This window comes from Podarcis filfolensis, assembly GCF_964270895.1.
Source record: "Podarcis filfolensis genome assembly, chromosome: Z".
NCBI classification, from domain to species: domain Eukaryota; kingdom Metazoa; phylum Chordata; class Lepidosauria; order Squamata; family Lacertidae; genus Podarcis; species Podarcis filfolensis.
In genome coordinates, this window is record NC_139617.1 from 19,488,094 (window position 1) to 19,505,630 (window position 17,537).

At 46.5% G+C, this 17,537-nt stretch overlaps 1 protein-coding gene across 2 annotated transcripts; it reads left to right on the forward strand.

Annotated features, from left to right (window-relative positions):
• The first annotated feature begins 1,335 nt into the window (after positions 1-1,335).
• SPRY3 (sprouty RTK signaling antagonist 3) lies at positions 1,336-17,203 on the forward strand. 2 transcript variants are annotated; one of them, XM_083596755.1, is made up of 2 exons: positions 1,336-1,496; positions 11,612-17,203. In XM_083596755.1, exon 2 carries the CDS (start codon positions 11,659-11,661, stop codon positions 12,550-12,552), a length of 894 nt encoding a protein of 297 aa, XP_083452881.1. In that variant the 5' UTR covers positions 1,336-1,496; positions 11,612-11,658; the 3' UTR covers positions 12,553-17,203. The 2 variants fall into 2 exon arrangements, with proteins under 2 accessions (XP_083452881.1, XP_083452880.1); XM_083596754.1 differs by lacking the exon at positions 1,336-1,496 and adding an exon at positions 8,528-8,716.
• Positions 17,204-17,537: the final 334 nt, after the last annotated feature.

Genomic DNA, 17,537 nt, shown 5'->3' on the forward strand with positions numbered 1-17,537 from the left:
GCAGGCTGTTTCACACAAAATATAAAGAATGGTGCCTATTTGGGTGCCTGTGTGAACACATAGCAATGCTACTGTTAAAACATGCACTGGGTAGAATGAACAGTAGGTTTGCCTCCCACAGCACTGTTATTCACAAACATATTGCACAGTGTACTTTAGGCACAAAGTTGTGGAAATGTTTTTTGGGTGCCACATGTGAAAATGTCTTAAGATAAATGTGATATATATTTTTTTGGTGGCCTTCTTGGTTGCAGAGCCAAACCCTGCTGGTTTTCGAAAGATGCTGCCAGAGACAATCTCTCTAGGAAGACAAGTGTCCCAGCTGCATTCCTGATGCCAGCTATCATCAGGATGTTAGATACCGATAGCATCCAGATCCAGCACTGAAATGCTTACAACAGAAATACTGCATCTCTAAGCCTGCCTTGGAAGGTCTCCTGTTCACACATTACAGGTTTATGTGGATAGAGTACACTTTTTGATTTGGGCAGTTCAACTGCTGTGTGCACAGGTAAACACTCTGCACACTTGTTGAACGTATGTGAACACACCTCTGAAACAGATGGAAATTTTTCCTCCAATTATAATTTTAGGTGTGATTTCTGCATAGACTATGGAACTCTGTTTAAGCTCAGAAGTACTCTCACCTTTTATTTTTACTGTAGGTGAGCCAGACCTGACCTCTGCCATTGAAAGCAGGTTATGGAAGGTGCAACCAGGTACCAGGGTATGAGTGCCTAACTTCCTGGAAACTGGGATAACTTCTAATAAAATGCCTTTTGAGAACTCAAGTTCTGAGGATAGGCAGAGTGTTGACGGAATTTCTCTTTTCTTAAAAAAAAGACATCCTAGAAGCCTTTCCCTCAACCACTCAGATTAGTTTTAATGACTCGGGAGAGGGACTCTGTACATGCTCAGAGGTAAGCTCGCCTTAAAAAAATCTTGCTATGTTCCAAAATTGAACATTGGATCTTGGAGCTTCTGGATTTCGGGGTTGTAGAGAGGTTGGTTTGAGCTCTTGAAGCTGCTTCCTCCACCGCCTCTCTTTCACTCTCTGCTGCAAGGCTGGTTGGAATCAGCGGGCGAGCAGCAGCGAGATCCCTTTAGGGACGTCTAATGGGCCGATTCCATTTCAATTGGATGACGCCACTTGGGTAGCATTAAGAGCTACGGGAAAGGAAGAGCAGGGAAGGGGGGGGAGAACAGGGGGAGGAGCTAAAAACCCGCCCCGCCCCCTCCTGCTCCCTCCATTCACAAGCGCGCAGGCTAGAGCGGCTACATTCACAAAAACAGCTCCACGCGCTGTAACCAGAGCCCGCCCCTTCGGAGACTCGCCCCGCCCCGAAGGCGGGGTTTTGCCTTGTTTCATCCGGAACGGCTCCGGTCGCTCTCCCGGCGACTGTACTTAAAACCACGGACGCGGCTTCTCCCCAGGGCGTCCCTTGGATGGAGTCCGCGGGAGCGCATCTGATAACAGCTCTTGCATCCCAGTCGAGGTGAGTGCCCGCGGAAGGGATGGATGGATGGAGCCATCCAACCTTCTTCCGCGTCCTACTCCGAAGGGTTTATCGGTACCAAGGGAGTGCCGGCGCAACTTGCAATCTCTTTCTTACCCTCAGCACCTGCGCTACGGAGAGGTCCTCTGTTTTTTACACGGGGTGCTGGATGCTCCGCGTTCCTCCAGGTGTTGGGAGGGAGCGTCGCTTTTCCCTTCTTGCCTGACGCGAGAGCTTTCGCGTTCAATAGAGTTCCTCATCAGGAAGGTTGAGCAGCGGCTGTGGGGCGAGCATGGGTCGCGCTGGCTGACAGTCGCGGCCCCTGTTCAGATCCATCAGCTTTGCTGCTGGAGGAGCGGCGGGTGTTCCTCTCTTGTCTCTTCAAGAAACGGCGGCAGCAGCAGCAGCAGCTTCCCGAAGCGAAGAGTTGCTTAAGGCAGCAGCGTGGCGCCGGGCTCCTGCCTAGGCGGGACTCGACGGCGCTCTGACCCATAATCGGGCAGCCGCCGGATCGTTTCTTCCTGCCTGGCCTGGGGGATCGCCCTGGGCACGCTTTGAGGGGAGCCTGGCGGGGATGGAATGGGGCGAGGCAGGAGGTACCTAGCCAGTAAAGACATGAGAAGATATTTCAGTTGTTGGAAGGGGTCTCTTTGTGAATGCGGGGTGGGGGGAAGGCGACCTTGATTTGTGTTGCCTCGTCTCAGGGTAGAGTTGCTTGTATGTATCTCTGGACGATCTATTCGTTGGCTGGGCGGGGTCGCTCTTTGATGCAGGGGTCGGCGATAGAGTGCTGTCTCGGAACAGCTTCTTCTTATGTGATGGAACAAACCTGACGTGCCCGCAGAACTGCCACTTTTAGAAAAGCGGCTTCTCTCGACTGGAGGGGCTCGGTTCCCTCCCGGGATAAAATAATTGATAACGTTAACACGATTAATAGTTAATTAATAATCCATTAACGGGGGGCAGTGGTAGGTAATTTCAGACTCTGGACGCAAGGGCCCTATGCAACCCCCTCTTTAGAGGGTAAATGTGTATTGCTTCACTTCGGTAAGCCAAAATGTGCTGGCTGGGGGAAACTCCTGCTTGTTCGGCTTAATGGGGCTTCGGAACTGCCTATCCTGTTCATTCCCCCCGCCCCTCTCCACCACAGTATATTAAGGTATATTTAGAAAGAGTATGGAGTTGTTGAGACTTCAGGATTGTGGGATCTACTAATGTATTTTTGTTAGACTACTGAGGTCCACCAACCAGAGGTAGCTACAAAATTGTGACAAGGGGGTGTGGGAGCCATACGCAAAAAGGTGTGTGGGGAAGCCATTTATCTCCTGCACCCATGATTCACACATTGCAAATCTACATCTGAGTTAACACAGGATCTGCACCAGGATCTGGTTTAATGCTCCTATTTCACAGGTGAGGAACACTGAGGCTAAAAATAAGTGTTTAGCAAAATACTACCCCCCCCAAGAGGGTTCACCCCCTCTATTGTTCAGGTTCACTTATTGTTGGGTAAATATTAGGAGTTGAAAATCCTTGCAGACCTGCTGAAAATTGTGCAGTCGATTCCCACCTACCTTCAACCCAAAACTGCTGTATATTGCATAACAAAATCCTTGCTCCCCTAATAATAGTCTTTGCCATGCCTTCATTTCCCCCAGATTAGTTTGGCAGATTCACCTTTGGTCAAAGTGCTCAAAAATAGCCATTTATATATGTGTGTGCATGTGTTAAAGGGTTGGGCAAAGTCATGGGTGATAGAAGTCTCCACGGCTATTCACTGTGGTAGCTAGGTGAAACCTCCAAGTTCAGAAGCAGTATACCTCTGAAAATCAAATGATTGAGGCAAACCACAAATGGAAGGGTCCTTGCCTCTTAGAAGCTTAAAAGCCTTCAAGCTGTGTTGGCTAGCAACTACTAGAAAGGGAATGTTTGAACGAGGGGCTCCTTGGTCTGGTCAGCAATGCTGCCCTTTTAAATTATTTGCAGGAGTGATGGAGGGTTCATATCCAGAAAACATAAACTTGGGGAGGTGTTAGATGTGCCAGAGAAGGGAGTACAGGTTTTTTTTGGGGGGGGCAGGGGATGACAGGTGTGTGATGTTTATTATGTCCATTGTAGCTAGAGTAGGATTTGAGGGATAATTAGGGTTGGAGATGCATGGTATCAAACAGCATACCTGATTATAGCTGCCAGCTGCAGCAAGTGACATGTGATCTGGTAAAAGGTGTAGATGTGGGGCTTTCCTTGTTCTTCTTTTTTTTTAAGGAGATCATGAACTCATTTAGGGAAAGGGCTGAACTCATTCAGTAGCAGAGCACATGCTTTGAATGCAGAATGCCCCATATTCAATCCCCAGCATCTTCAGGCAGTGCTGCTGCTTGCCAGTGTGGACAGTGCAGAGATAGGTGGACCAGTTGTAGAAGGCATCCTCCTGTGTTCCTAACTCCTACAGGCAGCTGGGAAGCAAAACCTGAAAGGGGGCTGATGGACTGGAGGGAGAGATTCAGTACTGGGGCTGGGGGAGGAGGGATTGAACCATCAAGGGTGGTGATGAAAGGATGCAAGAATGCTTGATGAGGCAAAGGGGAACTTGTTAGCAGTAACACACCTGGATAATTTAAATTCCATGGACGAGGGATGTGTTGGAAAATAATAAAAGAAATTAAGCAAGGAAATTGGCATGCCTCCTTAATTGGGGTGAGAGGGTAGGCAGGCTGGTTATTTCTAGCTAGCCAAAAGGCTTCCAGTTACTGAAAGATCTTTTACTCCTTAACTCCTTTGCCATTACAGCAGCTTGATAGAGTTGCTGCCCATTAATAATGCTTTAACTACATAGCATTTGTATTGCGTATTGCAGGTGCTAAAATTGCTTTGCAGGCATGGCACTGAGAAATCCTTGCAAAGCTTTGCAAGGTAGGCAGGTAGCATTACTCCCTATGGCAGGTGGGGGGCTGAGGCTGGGGATGGGATGTGGAGGTTCCAAGGAACCTTCAGTGCAGGCGAGCCCAGGAGTAAGTTTTCCTATGTTCACTGGGGGCTGCTTTTGGGATAAGATTGCAGCACTTGTGAGTTTGTGACTGAGGCAAGGATTTCATTGAGGACTTTCGAAGCTGCAACTAGCATTCTTTAGCCCTGTGGTACACAGGCATCCACCCCACACAAGAGAGATCAGTATTGTTTTAAAAATCCAAATTCTTTTTTAATTAGGCCACACCCTCCTGGATGGGACCAGGTTGCTGCTGGAAAAGATGCTCCTGGGATAAAGCAGGGCTATCTTGTTGAATAGAGTTGAATAAGGAGAACAATTATATATATGCATGCATGTGGCTTGTGTGCTTGAATGGAAGGAAATGCTTTATGTGCAGGCTCCAACCTGTCTGTATCAGAATATTCACACTCAAATCCATGTCAATCTCCCTGTTTCAGGAAGAAAACAAACAAACTGCTTATCAGTTCTGCCTAAATAGAAGCATTTTGTGTAAATCAAAAGTGTATATCTTCTTCTTGGACCAACTCTTCCACTGGCATAGAAGATTACCTGCTTATTTATTTGTTTCTAATGATAAGGTAACCAGGTAATAGTAGTTTTGATGAAAAACTGGGATGGGATAAATAGTTGCCTGGATGATTTCAGTTTTGGGGTTAACAGTTGGGGAAATGATTACTTTCTCTCCCCTTCTCCTGCTCTGTGTAGGAACAATGAATTGTCAGTTTCCAGCTGCCCCATAGATCTGTGGGGACTAATATTAGGGTGAGAAAATCTAACCTAGGGCTAAATCAAAATTGCAGCCCAGCCAACAAATCATCTTTGCTGGACAGTATTTGGGTAGCATATGAAATGGCTGCTCCAGTGTCGGCACTTATTGCTTTGGTTTGTAAAAATCAAGGCTGCACAAGGATTTACTAAGCCTGCCATGAAACTGCACGCTGTGTGCCCTTCTGTGCAATATCTTGTGGGTGTGTTGGGCTGAGCATCACAAGAAATGATGGGGAGTACAGTCAGAAGCACTTTCTTCTTTAAAGTGTCCAGGTGCTCTGTGGGGTGGCAAAGGAGGAAATAGGTCCCCGAGTTGAGTCATGGCTCAAGTGAAGCCTTTTTTTTGTAAATTGGGAGGGCCACACTTAAACTTGCTTTCCACCTTGCTTCATCACTTTGGTGTCGGGGAATCATGATAGCTGGTTGGCAGAGGTGTGACTTGCCTTCTGCCGAAGAGCGAAGGGGGTCATTAGCTCCTCTTGTCTGTCAGGCGCTGCTTTGCCATCCTTTTTCAATGGCTTGCTCTGTAGTGTGGCTTCCCCACTCAGCTGCTGCGGCTGCCAACTCCTTTCTATTCACCCTCTCTGCCTCTCTCCCCTTTTTCCTTCACTGCAGTATCTATTTCAGTCCCTCCTGCCGGCTGGATTGGATTCATCGCATCCGGAATGGCAAACAATTTATTGTCATTCAATCCTCTTTTCTCTCTTCTTCATCTTCTCCCTCCCTCCCCTCCCTCCATCAATCCTGTTTGGTGCTGGAGAATCTTGCTGGGTCCTAAAGGTTGTCCGGTCAAAATTTGGGCTCAACTAGGCTAGCATGTGAATAATAGCTTTTACAGAAAGGTTGTGCTTCTGGAAATTTAAGATGTTGCCTTATACGGAGCCAGACCATTGATCCATCTCGTTCAGTATCATCTTCACTGATGGGCAGTGGCTTTGAGGACCTTCCCCTTCCGTATCTGGAGATGCTGGGGGGTGGAATCAGGTACCTGCTGTGTGAAAAGCATGGTCTCCACCACTCAGGTGGGCCATCTGCACATTGGTGGCTGAAATTCTATGCTGAGAGAAGCTGAAATTGTGCATTCAAACCTCCCTTGGTGGTCTTAAGGACTAGAAGCACTGTGTGTTTCATTGCTTAACAAAAAAATGAAGATTCTCAGGCTACCCAATCTGATGAGTCCTGTCTGTGCATCCTGTTCAAAGTTTCAAATTGGGCAGTGCAAATTTGCAGGACTACAGAATGGTGCTTATTGGTTCAAAGTTGTGGCATTGAACCCATGCCCAACAAACAGTTTTTCAGCTAAAAAAAACAGCAACCATCCTTGCAATTGCCTGTTGAGGTAGGCTACTTGGAGAGTTAGCGATATGTCTGACCAACCCAGATGAACGGGAGATTTTACTTGCATCTATATAGAAAGACAGCTTTGGGGGGGGGGATCCTGGTTGATAAGACTGGTTGTCAACCAGCTCAGGCATTGTACTTCTGGCCCAGAATAGGGGCTGTGAGGTTCCAAGTCAGGCAAGCCTGCCCTTGCTGGCTGTATTGCTCTGAGCTCATTTCACTGTGATGGTTGTGGTTGTTACATTTATATCCCACCTTTCCTCTAAGGCGTTCAAGGCAGCATACATGGTTCTCCCTCCTTCCCATGTTATATCCACAACAACCCTGTGGGGTAGGCTGAGAGAACAGTGACTGGCCCAACGTCACCCAGTGGGCTTCATGACTCAATTAGGATTTGAACTCTGGTCTCTCAGGTCCTAGACTAAAACTCTAACCACTGCACCAACTCACTCTCTAAAGCACCTGATCCAAAGTTCATACTTGTGCCAGAGGCAGGGCTTAGTTTAGCTACCCATTTAGCTTAGCTTCCTCTTCACTGTGCCTTTCTGCTGGATTGCATCTCATGCTAACAATACAGTCCTATACATGCCTTCTCTGAAGTACCATAGGGGGCACTGACTCCCAGGTAAGAGGGTATTGGATTTGCAGTCTTCACACAAGAGTTTACATGTGCCTCTTTCTCCCCTCTCTGCCAGCTAGCAGTACTTAATGCAGCTTGTCAACATGAGGCAGAATACAGAAAAGAAATAGTATGCACTCTGTAGTAGTCAATGTAGATTTTTAATCTTGCATGGGAAGCTGATTTAAGAAAAGGTCCATGTCAGCATTGTGAAAGTGGGGCAAATCCTCCATTGGAGGAATAGGTAAAAACATGCTGGGTTTTGCAAGCAGGAACAAAGCCATGCAAATTCCCCAATATGCATATGGAGAGAGATAACCCTTTTCCTTTGCACAAGGAGGACCTTGCCCTTTGGGCAATGCCTGTTTTAGCTTCTATGCATTAGCAAAACTTTCCTTAACCTGGAAGCCTTCCAGATATTGTTGGACTACATCCCTCATTGGCCAGAGCCAGCCTGATCAATGGTTAAGGACAATGGGAGTGGTAATTCAAAACATCTGGAGGGTACCAGGTTGAGGAGGGCTGCTCTGGCACTGAGATGCTTCCGCCACCATCCAGAATGGGGGTGTACTTCAGCAGAGCCCTGCAGGTAACTATGGCTCTCTCCTTGTCTGTTAATAGTCCAACAGATAAACTCTACATACCGAATGCTTGCAGTTCTTTCCTGAACAATCATGAGAAGAGTGATGTATAATGGGTATGGGGAACGAGACAATGTTGCTGTATCCAGTGGTAGAAAATTTCCCAGTGCACTGTTTTTCCATAGAAAAATTTCCATTTCACATGTTCATAAGCAACAATTAATGGGTGCCAATTGCAAAAGCAATATTAGGCAAGCTTGGCAAATTCAGAGCTTTAAACTCTGGTTTCCTAAATGCAAGTAAAATAAAAGCATGCTAAATTAGATCACACTCCAGGCCATCAGAATTCTCTCTCTCTCTCTCTCTCTCTCTCTCTCTCACACACACACACACACACACACACACACCCCAAAGCAAAATGCCTCAATTTGCATAGGAAATATTTACAACTCAACGTCTTCCAGGAAACTCACATCATGGCATTTCCTCCTCCCTGGATTTAGAGGTGCATGATGGAGCTGGTATTGCTTTTCTCAGCCTCTTGCAGCCAGCCAGCCAGCCATGCTGCATCACCCAGCTGCATCCAGGAGCTTTACTGCCATGAATTTCTTGAAGAGTGAAAGCCTTGTGCTCTTTGCCTGCCAAACTTGGTGAGCATGAGAAGTGGGGGGGGGGGCGGGTGTTGCGGGTGTGTGAAAGGAACGGAAATGGAGAAGAAGAAGAAAAAGAAGAAAAGGGGAGGGGAGAAATGAGGGTGTAGAAAGATTGAATGTAGGGAAAGAAAAGATGCTGTTAAAGAAAATGGTCCTTTGCTGTGGGTTCCCCCTCTCTGAGTTCACACCTCACCATAGACGCTATTATCCACTTGTTGCCACTCTCTGTGGTCAGTGATTGTACCATTTTCCAGCAGGAATGAACCAAGGTATGTGCTCTTTACTCTTCCCACTGCTTGCTTGTTTGGTGAAAGGGAGTGAACAGGCAGAAACCACAAGGAGCAGTAGCCAGGAGGCCCTGGGAATTGTGTGAGCGGGCTTTGATGGATACCCAATAATGCTGACCCCTGATGGTTGGCTTCCTAATGGAGAATGTGTTGCAAAGAAAATGCTGAGCTGAAAACATAAAGCACATGTTGTTGGTGAGGTAGCACCCTTCACTTGGTAGGCAATGAGCCTCCTGGGTGATTTTGAGTTGTGTACTCTGGCTTCCAAACTTTTTGGGCATGGTTACATGCACACCATACATTTAGAGCACATTTGAAGCACCTGGCATCCCCAAAGAATATTGGAAGCTGTAGTTCACCCCTCACAGAGTTACAATTCCCAGTACCCTTAACAAATTACAGTCCCCAGGATTATTCAGGGGAAGCCATGTGCGTTAAATGCATGGTAAATCTGGCAGTCATTACAATTTCCTCTCCCGTATTGTATATTTAAGGTTCCTGTGTATTTAAAGTTCCTGTGTTTACTTTGGTAAAAAAAAAGAAGCCGCCTTCTGCACATGCTCAGTTGCTGAAGACACATTATGACACATGGGCCTGATTCGAAGAAAGCTCTGGTCCCTCTTCTCTTCGCACCTGCCACCCCCCACTCCCCCAACCTAATCCTACAACTCTTTCCAAGCTCATCTTGCCTTGCCTGGAAACTCAACTTTGCTTTAAATGAATCTGGGCTAGCTGTTTTTTTCCCCTTTGGCAGGAGGAACACCCAAAGTAGTGCTGGCTTTTAGCAATCAAAGGAAGATGGCTCTTGATCTTCACTCTTCTTCAAGGTCGACCTGGCTAACAAAAATCAATCTTCCCACTGCTCTTTTCCTCGTTTCATCCTGCTCAGGCAGCATTTGTTACCAGCTTCTCTGGCTTCATTGACTCACTTGCCTATATAGAGACTAGTTTGCTGACCTTAAAAATGGGGGGGGGGGGAGACCAGTCTCCTCCTCTAAGGAGGGAGAGACTCCTAAAATTGTAGGGAAGAATAGCCAGTGTGGGACTTTTTGGCTTAAGCATAAATAGCCCCCTACAATGATTTTGTCTTGGCTCCTGAGAGCCTAGGGTAGGGATGGATGACTCTATTCATTCTCATTTTCCTAGTCATAAGTTCAGTTCTCCAAATTTCTGCATGAACCTGTGACATGCTTTTTAAAAGTCCTGAAAATTCACCCTCGTGTTCCCTCTCTCTCTCTCTCTCTCTCTCTCTCTCTCTCTCTCTCTCTCTCTCTCTCTCTGAATATAACACTTTTATATGTAATTTTGCCAGCTGTACACATTTTTGCAAGCCATTTATCCTAATGTTGTGTTGTTGTATTATATTGTTACCAGTTCTTGCATTATTATGCACACTGTCCCTTAATGTGTGTATTTTGGTCTGAGAACTGCAGTGCAAAATTCAGAGAAGTGTTAATTTGAAGGATGGCTGCATTTCAGTTCCAGTATAACTTCAGAAAGTGTGGCTTTTATGTGGGCTTGCATTAAAAATTAACCAAATTGATATTTTTCTTCTTCTACTAGCCTTGGTGTTCTGGACCCTAGTTTGAGTAGCCGTCTATTGCCCCATACTGAATAACTTTTTCTCAATCTCCCTCCCCCTCCCTGTCTTCTGGGGATTCTAGGGCACTTCTAGCATGGGCTTGGTTTGCAGATGGGTTGTTGAGATATTGCAGATGGGGTTGTGGGCAACTTCCTCCCCCCCCCCCCGCCAACCTTGCCAGATTTTCTCTGGAAAGGGTCAATCTGAATTAAATGGTGGTAGGGATATGGGCTGGGTCTCCTACACTGTGAGAAGGTTGGCATTGCTCTGTGGCTGGAATGAGGAGCCTCCAGATGCTACTGGACTGCAACTCTCATCATCCCTGATCAATGGCCATGCTGACTGTGGCTGTTAGGAGTTGCAGTTCAGCAGCATCTGGAGGGCCCAAAGTTCCCCATACCTGCTGTATGGGCATGTAAGGGAAAGAGTACCCAGTCCCACTGTGCACAAAGTAGCAGATGAATCAGGGGATCATGTTGTTTTTCACATCAGATGCCTTGTACAAGCCAGGTGCCACCTTGCCTGAAAGGGAGGGTTGCAATTTTAAGCCACAAGATTTCCAGAGGCTCCCAACATTCTGTGACAGCGATGCTTAAAATACGAATTGCCTGATGTGTGTTAATAGGCACAATATTTCTTCATGAGTACCAGCTGTGCCTTGCTGTTTTTTAATTGGTAGTTCCAGCCCACTGCAAGAGATGCATGTCCCACCCCTCCCTCCATAAAAGTTCCTGATCCAAGACTATCAGCCAGACACAGCGTTTCTCAACGTTGGGCTGCCAAATGTGGCTGGACTATGACTCTTACCATACCTAGCTAGCTGGACCAGTGGTCAGGGATGAATCATAAAATTGCAGAGTCAGAAGGGCCTCCAAGCACCATCTAGTCCAATCTCCTGCAATGTAGGAATCTCAGCTAAAGCATCCCTGACAGATGAACATCCAACCTCTGCTTTAAAACCTTCAATGTAGGAGAGTCTACAACCTCCTTGGGAAGTCCATTCAAACAGCTCTTACTGTCAGAAAGTTCTCCCTGATGTTTAGTCAGAATTTCTTGTAACTTGAATCCATTGGTTCAGGTCCTATCTTCAGAGCAGGAGAAATCAAGCTTGCTCCATCTTCCATGTGACAGTCTAACAACATTTGGGGACCAAAAGTTGAGAAAGGCTGCTAGAGCATAGATGTCTCAATTTCTCCTCTGCCCCAACAAAATGTCTCGATTGGTCTTTTACTGTTGTGATTTAACAGTGGGGTGGACTTTTTTCCCCCCTTTGCTTTTTGTTTCTTCTCCTGCAGGACCTTCTGATGTTCTCTGCTGACTGGAGCCTTCATCCTTCCCCAGAATGCCCTTTCCGGCCAGCACCACTGAGCGCAGCTCTGAAGACACCATGGCTTCAGCGCCTGAGGATTTCCAGCAAGTCCTTTCCATCAACCAGATTTGTGCCATCCGTGCCACCAATGACTACGTGGAGAGACCTGCCTCATCCAAGCAATCTCCCTCCACTCCATCCCAGTTGCAAGCAGCCCACAAGCAGGAGGTGGCTCAGGAACGCCTGGTGCCCACCACCATCCAGGACCTTCAGCCTGGCCAGCCACCCCTCCAGCAGCCTCTGAGCCATTCCAGCACTGCCAGCTCCATCTCCCACAGCACCACAGCCTCAGAGCAGAGGCTCATCACACCATCACACTCTAGGCACTCGCTTGTCCGGAATCAGCCCCAAGCAGGCGACCCAAAGCCTGAGGAGCTGCGGAAGGGGACATCTGAGAAGCCTCGTGTCGCCCATGCTGGCCACCTCTTCATCTGCGAGGAATGCGGCCGCTGCAAGTGTGCCCGCTGCACGGCGACACGCAGCTTGCCCTCTTGCTGGCTTTGCAACAAGCGCTGCTTCTGCTCACCAGAGAACCTCATTGACTATGGGACTTGCCTCTGCTGTGTCAAGGGCATTTTCTACCACTGCTCCTCAGATGATGAGGACACCTGTGCCGATGACCCCTGCTCTTGTGGCCCGGGATCCTGCTGTGCCCGCTGGGCTGCCATGAGTTTCCTCTCTTTGTTCATGCCCTGCCTGTGCTGTTACTTTCCCACCTTGGGGTGCCTCAAACTTTGCCAGTGGGGCTACGATGCCTTTAAGCGGCCTGGTTGTCGCTGCCAGAACCACACCAATACTGTCTGCAGGAAGATCTCCACCACAACCAGTGGAGCCACTCTCCCTAAGACTTTGGACAAGCCAGTATAACTTCCCACAGGAAGTGGGCGGGGGGGGGGGGGGACACCCGGCTGTTCTTCATCATTGTGTTGTTCCTTCAGGTTCCCCTGCTGGAATCTTACAGCTTGGGAACAAAGCAGTGATGGAATAGCCAGCCAGCTATGCAAGCTCCCTTTGGAGCTTGTTCCGTGATAGATATAAATTGTCCCTGTGAGCAAGATTAGGCTCTAGGGCTTTTAATATGTCCTCAACATTGGACAAATAGAGTGGGAAGCTGAGGCATGCACTAAATCAGCATGGTTGGTGGTGGTGGATGGGAGGGGGGGAGGGTGTAGTTTTGCTATAGGATGGCTCAGGATTCTGACCTCCAGAATGCCTTATGAGTTGCTCTCCTGTGGTGGGTTTTAAAAACAAAACAAAACCAGAAAGGAAAAGGGTATTTCACCCAAGCACTATGATAGCCTGAGAAACAGTCTATTGTAAAAACAAAACAAAAAACAAATCCCATTATTTTTTCACTTCTGGTACCCATCCCTAATGGCTTGTATTCTGCTCCTTCTGCCATGCACAATTTGCAGATGGGGGAGAGGCTAGCAAAACTGTAGCAAATGCAAGGTAGCTGGGCCAAGTGTGGGATGAGCACCTTCGGTAGTTCCTGGCTGGGGAGATGCAAAACTGTTGAGGGTTGATAGCCTCCCTAAAAGGAGGAGAAAGCCCAAAAGCTTATGTGTCTTTTTTAAAAGAAAGGAAGGAAGGAAGCTTGGCTCACCAATTTAGGGTAAAACCTCTTTACTTTTTGTAGGGGTGGCAAAAGTTGGAATCATCATTCACTGTAGCAACAAAGGGGTAGTTTAAAGAGTCTTGCTAGCCTAAAACAAAGCAAGCCCTCAATCTCCATTTCCTCCTAAGCTTATCTGGTACCAGATACCATGGACAGTCACTGTGAGTCTAAAGCCAGAAGTGACTCCTTTGGCTGATCTTAAACTGCAAGGCATTTCTGGTGTCTTGCAGGCAAAAGTCACTTCTATGGTTGATGTATCCTTTCTCCCATCTCTTCAAGAGCAGAGGCCTTCTCAACCCAGTCAGATGGCCGGAGTACAAGAAGTATATTATTATTATTATCATTATTTTAAAATTTAGCACCCACGACACAGTTTCTCTTTGAAACAGTGAGTGTTGTTGTTGTTGTTTTAAAAAAAAAAAGCTCAAGGGAAAAGAGTTATGGTTTCCTTTGCCTGAAAACCTTAGCTTTCAGTTAGGTATATCCTGCAATTTGAATAGAGGGCGGGACATATGCAGTGCAATGGGTTATGTTTGTCATTGACTCCTCCCTGCCTAACCCAAAGCACTTTGGTTCCACTTGAGTACAGAAGGATGATGTAGGTATGGCTCAGAAAGTTTTATGCTATGACTTTTAGGAGAGACTGACCCAGGAGCTAAGGAACAGACATTGTGTGCAGGAGGTTCCATACTTGGCACCTCCAGGAACGGCTTGGGAAGGCTCCTGTGTGAAACTTGGAAGATGTGCTGCCTGTCAATGCAGATAGCACTTTGCTGGCTGGATGGCTGATCTGATGAGGTATGAAGAAGGTGTGATAGCTCAAAGCATTATATATACCTTTTCAGGTAGCAGGCAAACCTGTGGGTTATATCCAAGACTAGTCCTATGTAGAGAATAGGACTGTTGACATAGAGCAAGCTGTTGCCATTAATGGACATGACTACCTTGGGTTCATTACTTTTAATGGGTCTACTCTGAGTAAAACTTGGTAAGGTACAACCCCATGTCTCCTGTGGTCAAAGGAGCAGTCCCTCTGATCCCCTGCAACTCACTAGATATTGACTTAAAACATCTGTCATCCTTGACCACAGTCTGTGCTGGTGGGGGTTAATGGGACTTGGAATCCAACAACAAATGGAGGGCAGCAGGTTCCCCACCCTGGCCTTATAAAAAAATGGGTGGGGAGAGGGTGGTGGTGACAAAATGTGTGTTACTCAGACCCTTTGGTTCACATTCTTGTTCCTAAATTTGCATGTTGCTTCTGCTTATTTTCATATTAGTTTTGTAAATGTTTAACCAAGGCGGGGATGAGAAACCTTTTTCAGCAAGAAGGCTGCATTCCCATGTTGGACAACCTTTTGGGGGGCCACATACCAGTGGTGGTGGGTTCAGCTGCAAAAGTGGGTGGAGCATGTGGATGTGGCTGATCTGTGTAGATTCCAAGTCTGCAAAAGCTACATACGACATCTCACCATCCTTGGTCTAGGCAAGCAAATGACATTAATTATAGTTCAAGGACGCATTCCAGCCTAGCGAAATCATTCAAGGGGCATGTGGTCCCAAGGGCCATATACAGAGGTGTGGAGGGCCACATTTAATCCTTAGGCTTCAGGTTACCAGACCTGGACCTAGGGAGTGAAAAGGAGATGAAAACGGCCCACACACATTGCCATCCCAGATGAATGCATGATAGGTAGACGCCAAAGCTAGGCCTGCTCAGCATGCTCTTTGCTGCTCAGATTGCAAACCTGTGGCCTGTTAGTCAGGGTTCTGCAATCCAGCAAAGAATGGTGACTGAGCCACTGTTAGGTTAAGTTGTCCTTCTATGATCCCACGTTGTCCAGGCATGCCTTAGACCCACCAAAGGGAATGGTTTTAGAGTTGGGTGTGGTGCTGCTTCCTTCTGAGGGCACTGCAAGTTGGGTGCCCAAGCATGTAGGCCACAGAAAACACCCCGCCAATTTCTTCTCATTGTTTTAGAAGTTGCTTTGATTATATTTTTGAGTGTGCAATTGTTAGTGACATACATTTATGATGGCTTGTGATAACCTGCTATGAATGGTGCCATAGACAAGATCTGGCTTCTTGGTACATTTCTGCTAATGCCAAAGGACTCTCTTAAGCTGTGTGCATTATGCCAGTTTCGGGCTGCTTTGTTTATTGGAGTACTTTAGAGGCTTCTTTCCAGGGGTTTCTTGCACTGTGTTAAGTGGAATGTGGAAAGTGCCAGAGGCTGCTGTTCGTCCAAATCTTGGTTGCCACTTCTGATCATAGTGGCCTCCTTTTTGTGGATTTGGAAGCATTAATGCCTCTTATTTTTTTCCTTCTAAAACTTTTTCCCTATCCCCCCCCCCAAAAAAAAGAACCCTGGGAAAAGGGTGGCTTCTTTTTCGAAAATGGGTGAGAACAGGGCATGGTTTTTTGCAGAGGTCAGAACAACATACCCTCCAACATTTCTCCGATGAAAATAGGGACGTCCCATTCCATAATGATAATTTTACTATTTACACCCCACACACCTTACTGGGTTGCGCCCAGCCACTCTGGGCAGCTTCAAACATATATAAAAACAAAATAAAACAGTTAAAAATCTTCCCTATACAGGATTGCCGTCAGGTGGCTTGGGGGGGTCGGATAACTCCATACCCTCCTACATTTCTCTGATGAAAATAGCGACATCCCAAGGGAAAGTGGGACATTCCGGGATCAAATCAGAAATTGGGATGGCTTCTCTAAATCAGGGACGTCCCTAGAAAATAGGGACACTTGGAGGGTCTGCAGAACAACAGAGATGGTTCTTGTCTGACCCAGTCAGGTCTAAATAATCACTCATGTGTAGCAGTAGAGTCCTTCTCAAAGACCCATGGACTCTCTTGCTGCCTAGGCACAGTCATTAGGGGTGTAAGGGGGCTCCTTTTTCCATTCCTCCCTGTGTTCATTGTATGAAGCACTGTTTCCACTGCACTGCAGTTCCTCTTCTACCAAAACCTGCGTTAATCGTCTTGCTGTCCACTGTGGTGAAATTAAGTAACTTATGTAAATCACATTGTCATTAGTTATTCCACGTCATCCATTTCAATACAAAGCAAATGTAATGCATATATAGGAGGTGGTGATGGGGGGACGCAAACAGTTAGGTATGGCTAGTAAACTGAAAGCAAAGACAGTGAATACTGATTGTATTTGTTAAAATGGTTTCTGTTCTGGATATGGGATTAATAAGTGAACACCAGCAATTTCTGCTCCCGTTTCTGTTGCAAGGGTGAAACAGCATTGTATTTGGTCCCATTAGTTTGCATAGCCGCCAAAAAAAGAATATTTTGGGTCTCTGGGCCCATGCAACTCCCTGAAGTAATGTTGCCTGCTTTCTCCCTTGACCCCTTGTTACAACAAGGTTATATCCTCTGTTTGAAAGCACCTGCCCTTTGTCAGGATGCTTTGAGTAGGTTTATTTCCTCCTCCAGAAGGCCCCTTGCATTTGAGATCCAAAAGGACCACAATACTATGGGATTCAAGACACTCTCACCCTCTGTTGGGTAAAAAAAAAAAGGCATTTTGTATGGTGTGTCCTCTAAAATTGTGTCCTCCCCCTCGCCTCATACAAAGCATAATACCTGCTCATAATCTACCATCTCATTGTGTATAGATATATTTTTACCACACTTTTACCATTAAAAAAAAATATTTATTTGAAATGTTTATTTTAAAGTTATTAAAAATTGCATCTTAATGTATTTATTATAACGCTCTTAGTTGTGTGCCTCTTTTCCTCTCTTTCTCTCGCAAATCTAATTAAGCTGTTGCTGAAACAATGCTGAAATTTGAAAAAAAATAATTCTATGGGTGGTGTTTGAAACCACTTCAATGCAGCTATTCAATAAAATATATATTAATTTTGAATCCGTTTCTTGTTCTGGTCTTTGTGGAAGGTGTAGTGCAACTACTGAAAAGGCCCTGTTACAAGTCTTTGTGGGAGGTGTAATGCCACTACTGAAAAGACCCTGTCAGACCTCAGACAGTGGCAGGAAGCCCTGGGGCTAGCTTATGAGAGGGCAGGGGGAACCTGTAACTGCCCAGATGTTGCTGGTGTCTGACTCCTGTTCATACCAAGCCAGAGCCTTGCCAATAGTCAGGATGATGGGAATTGTAGTCCAACAACACCTGGAGGGCCACAGGTTCCCCATCCCTGCTGGAGAACAATACTGAGTTAGATGGAACCACTTTGCATATAGCC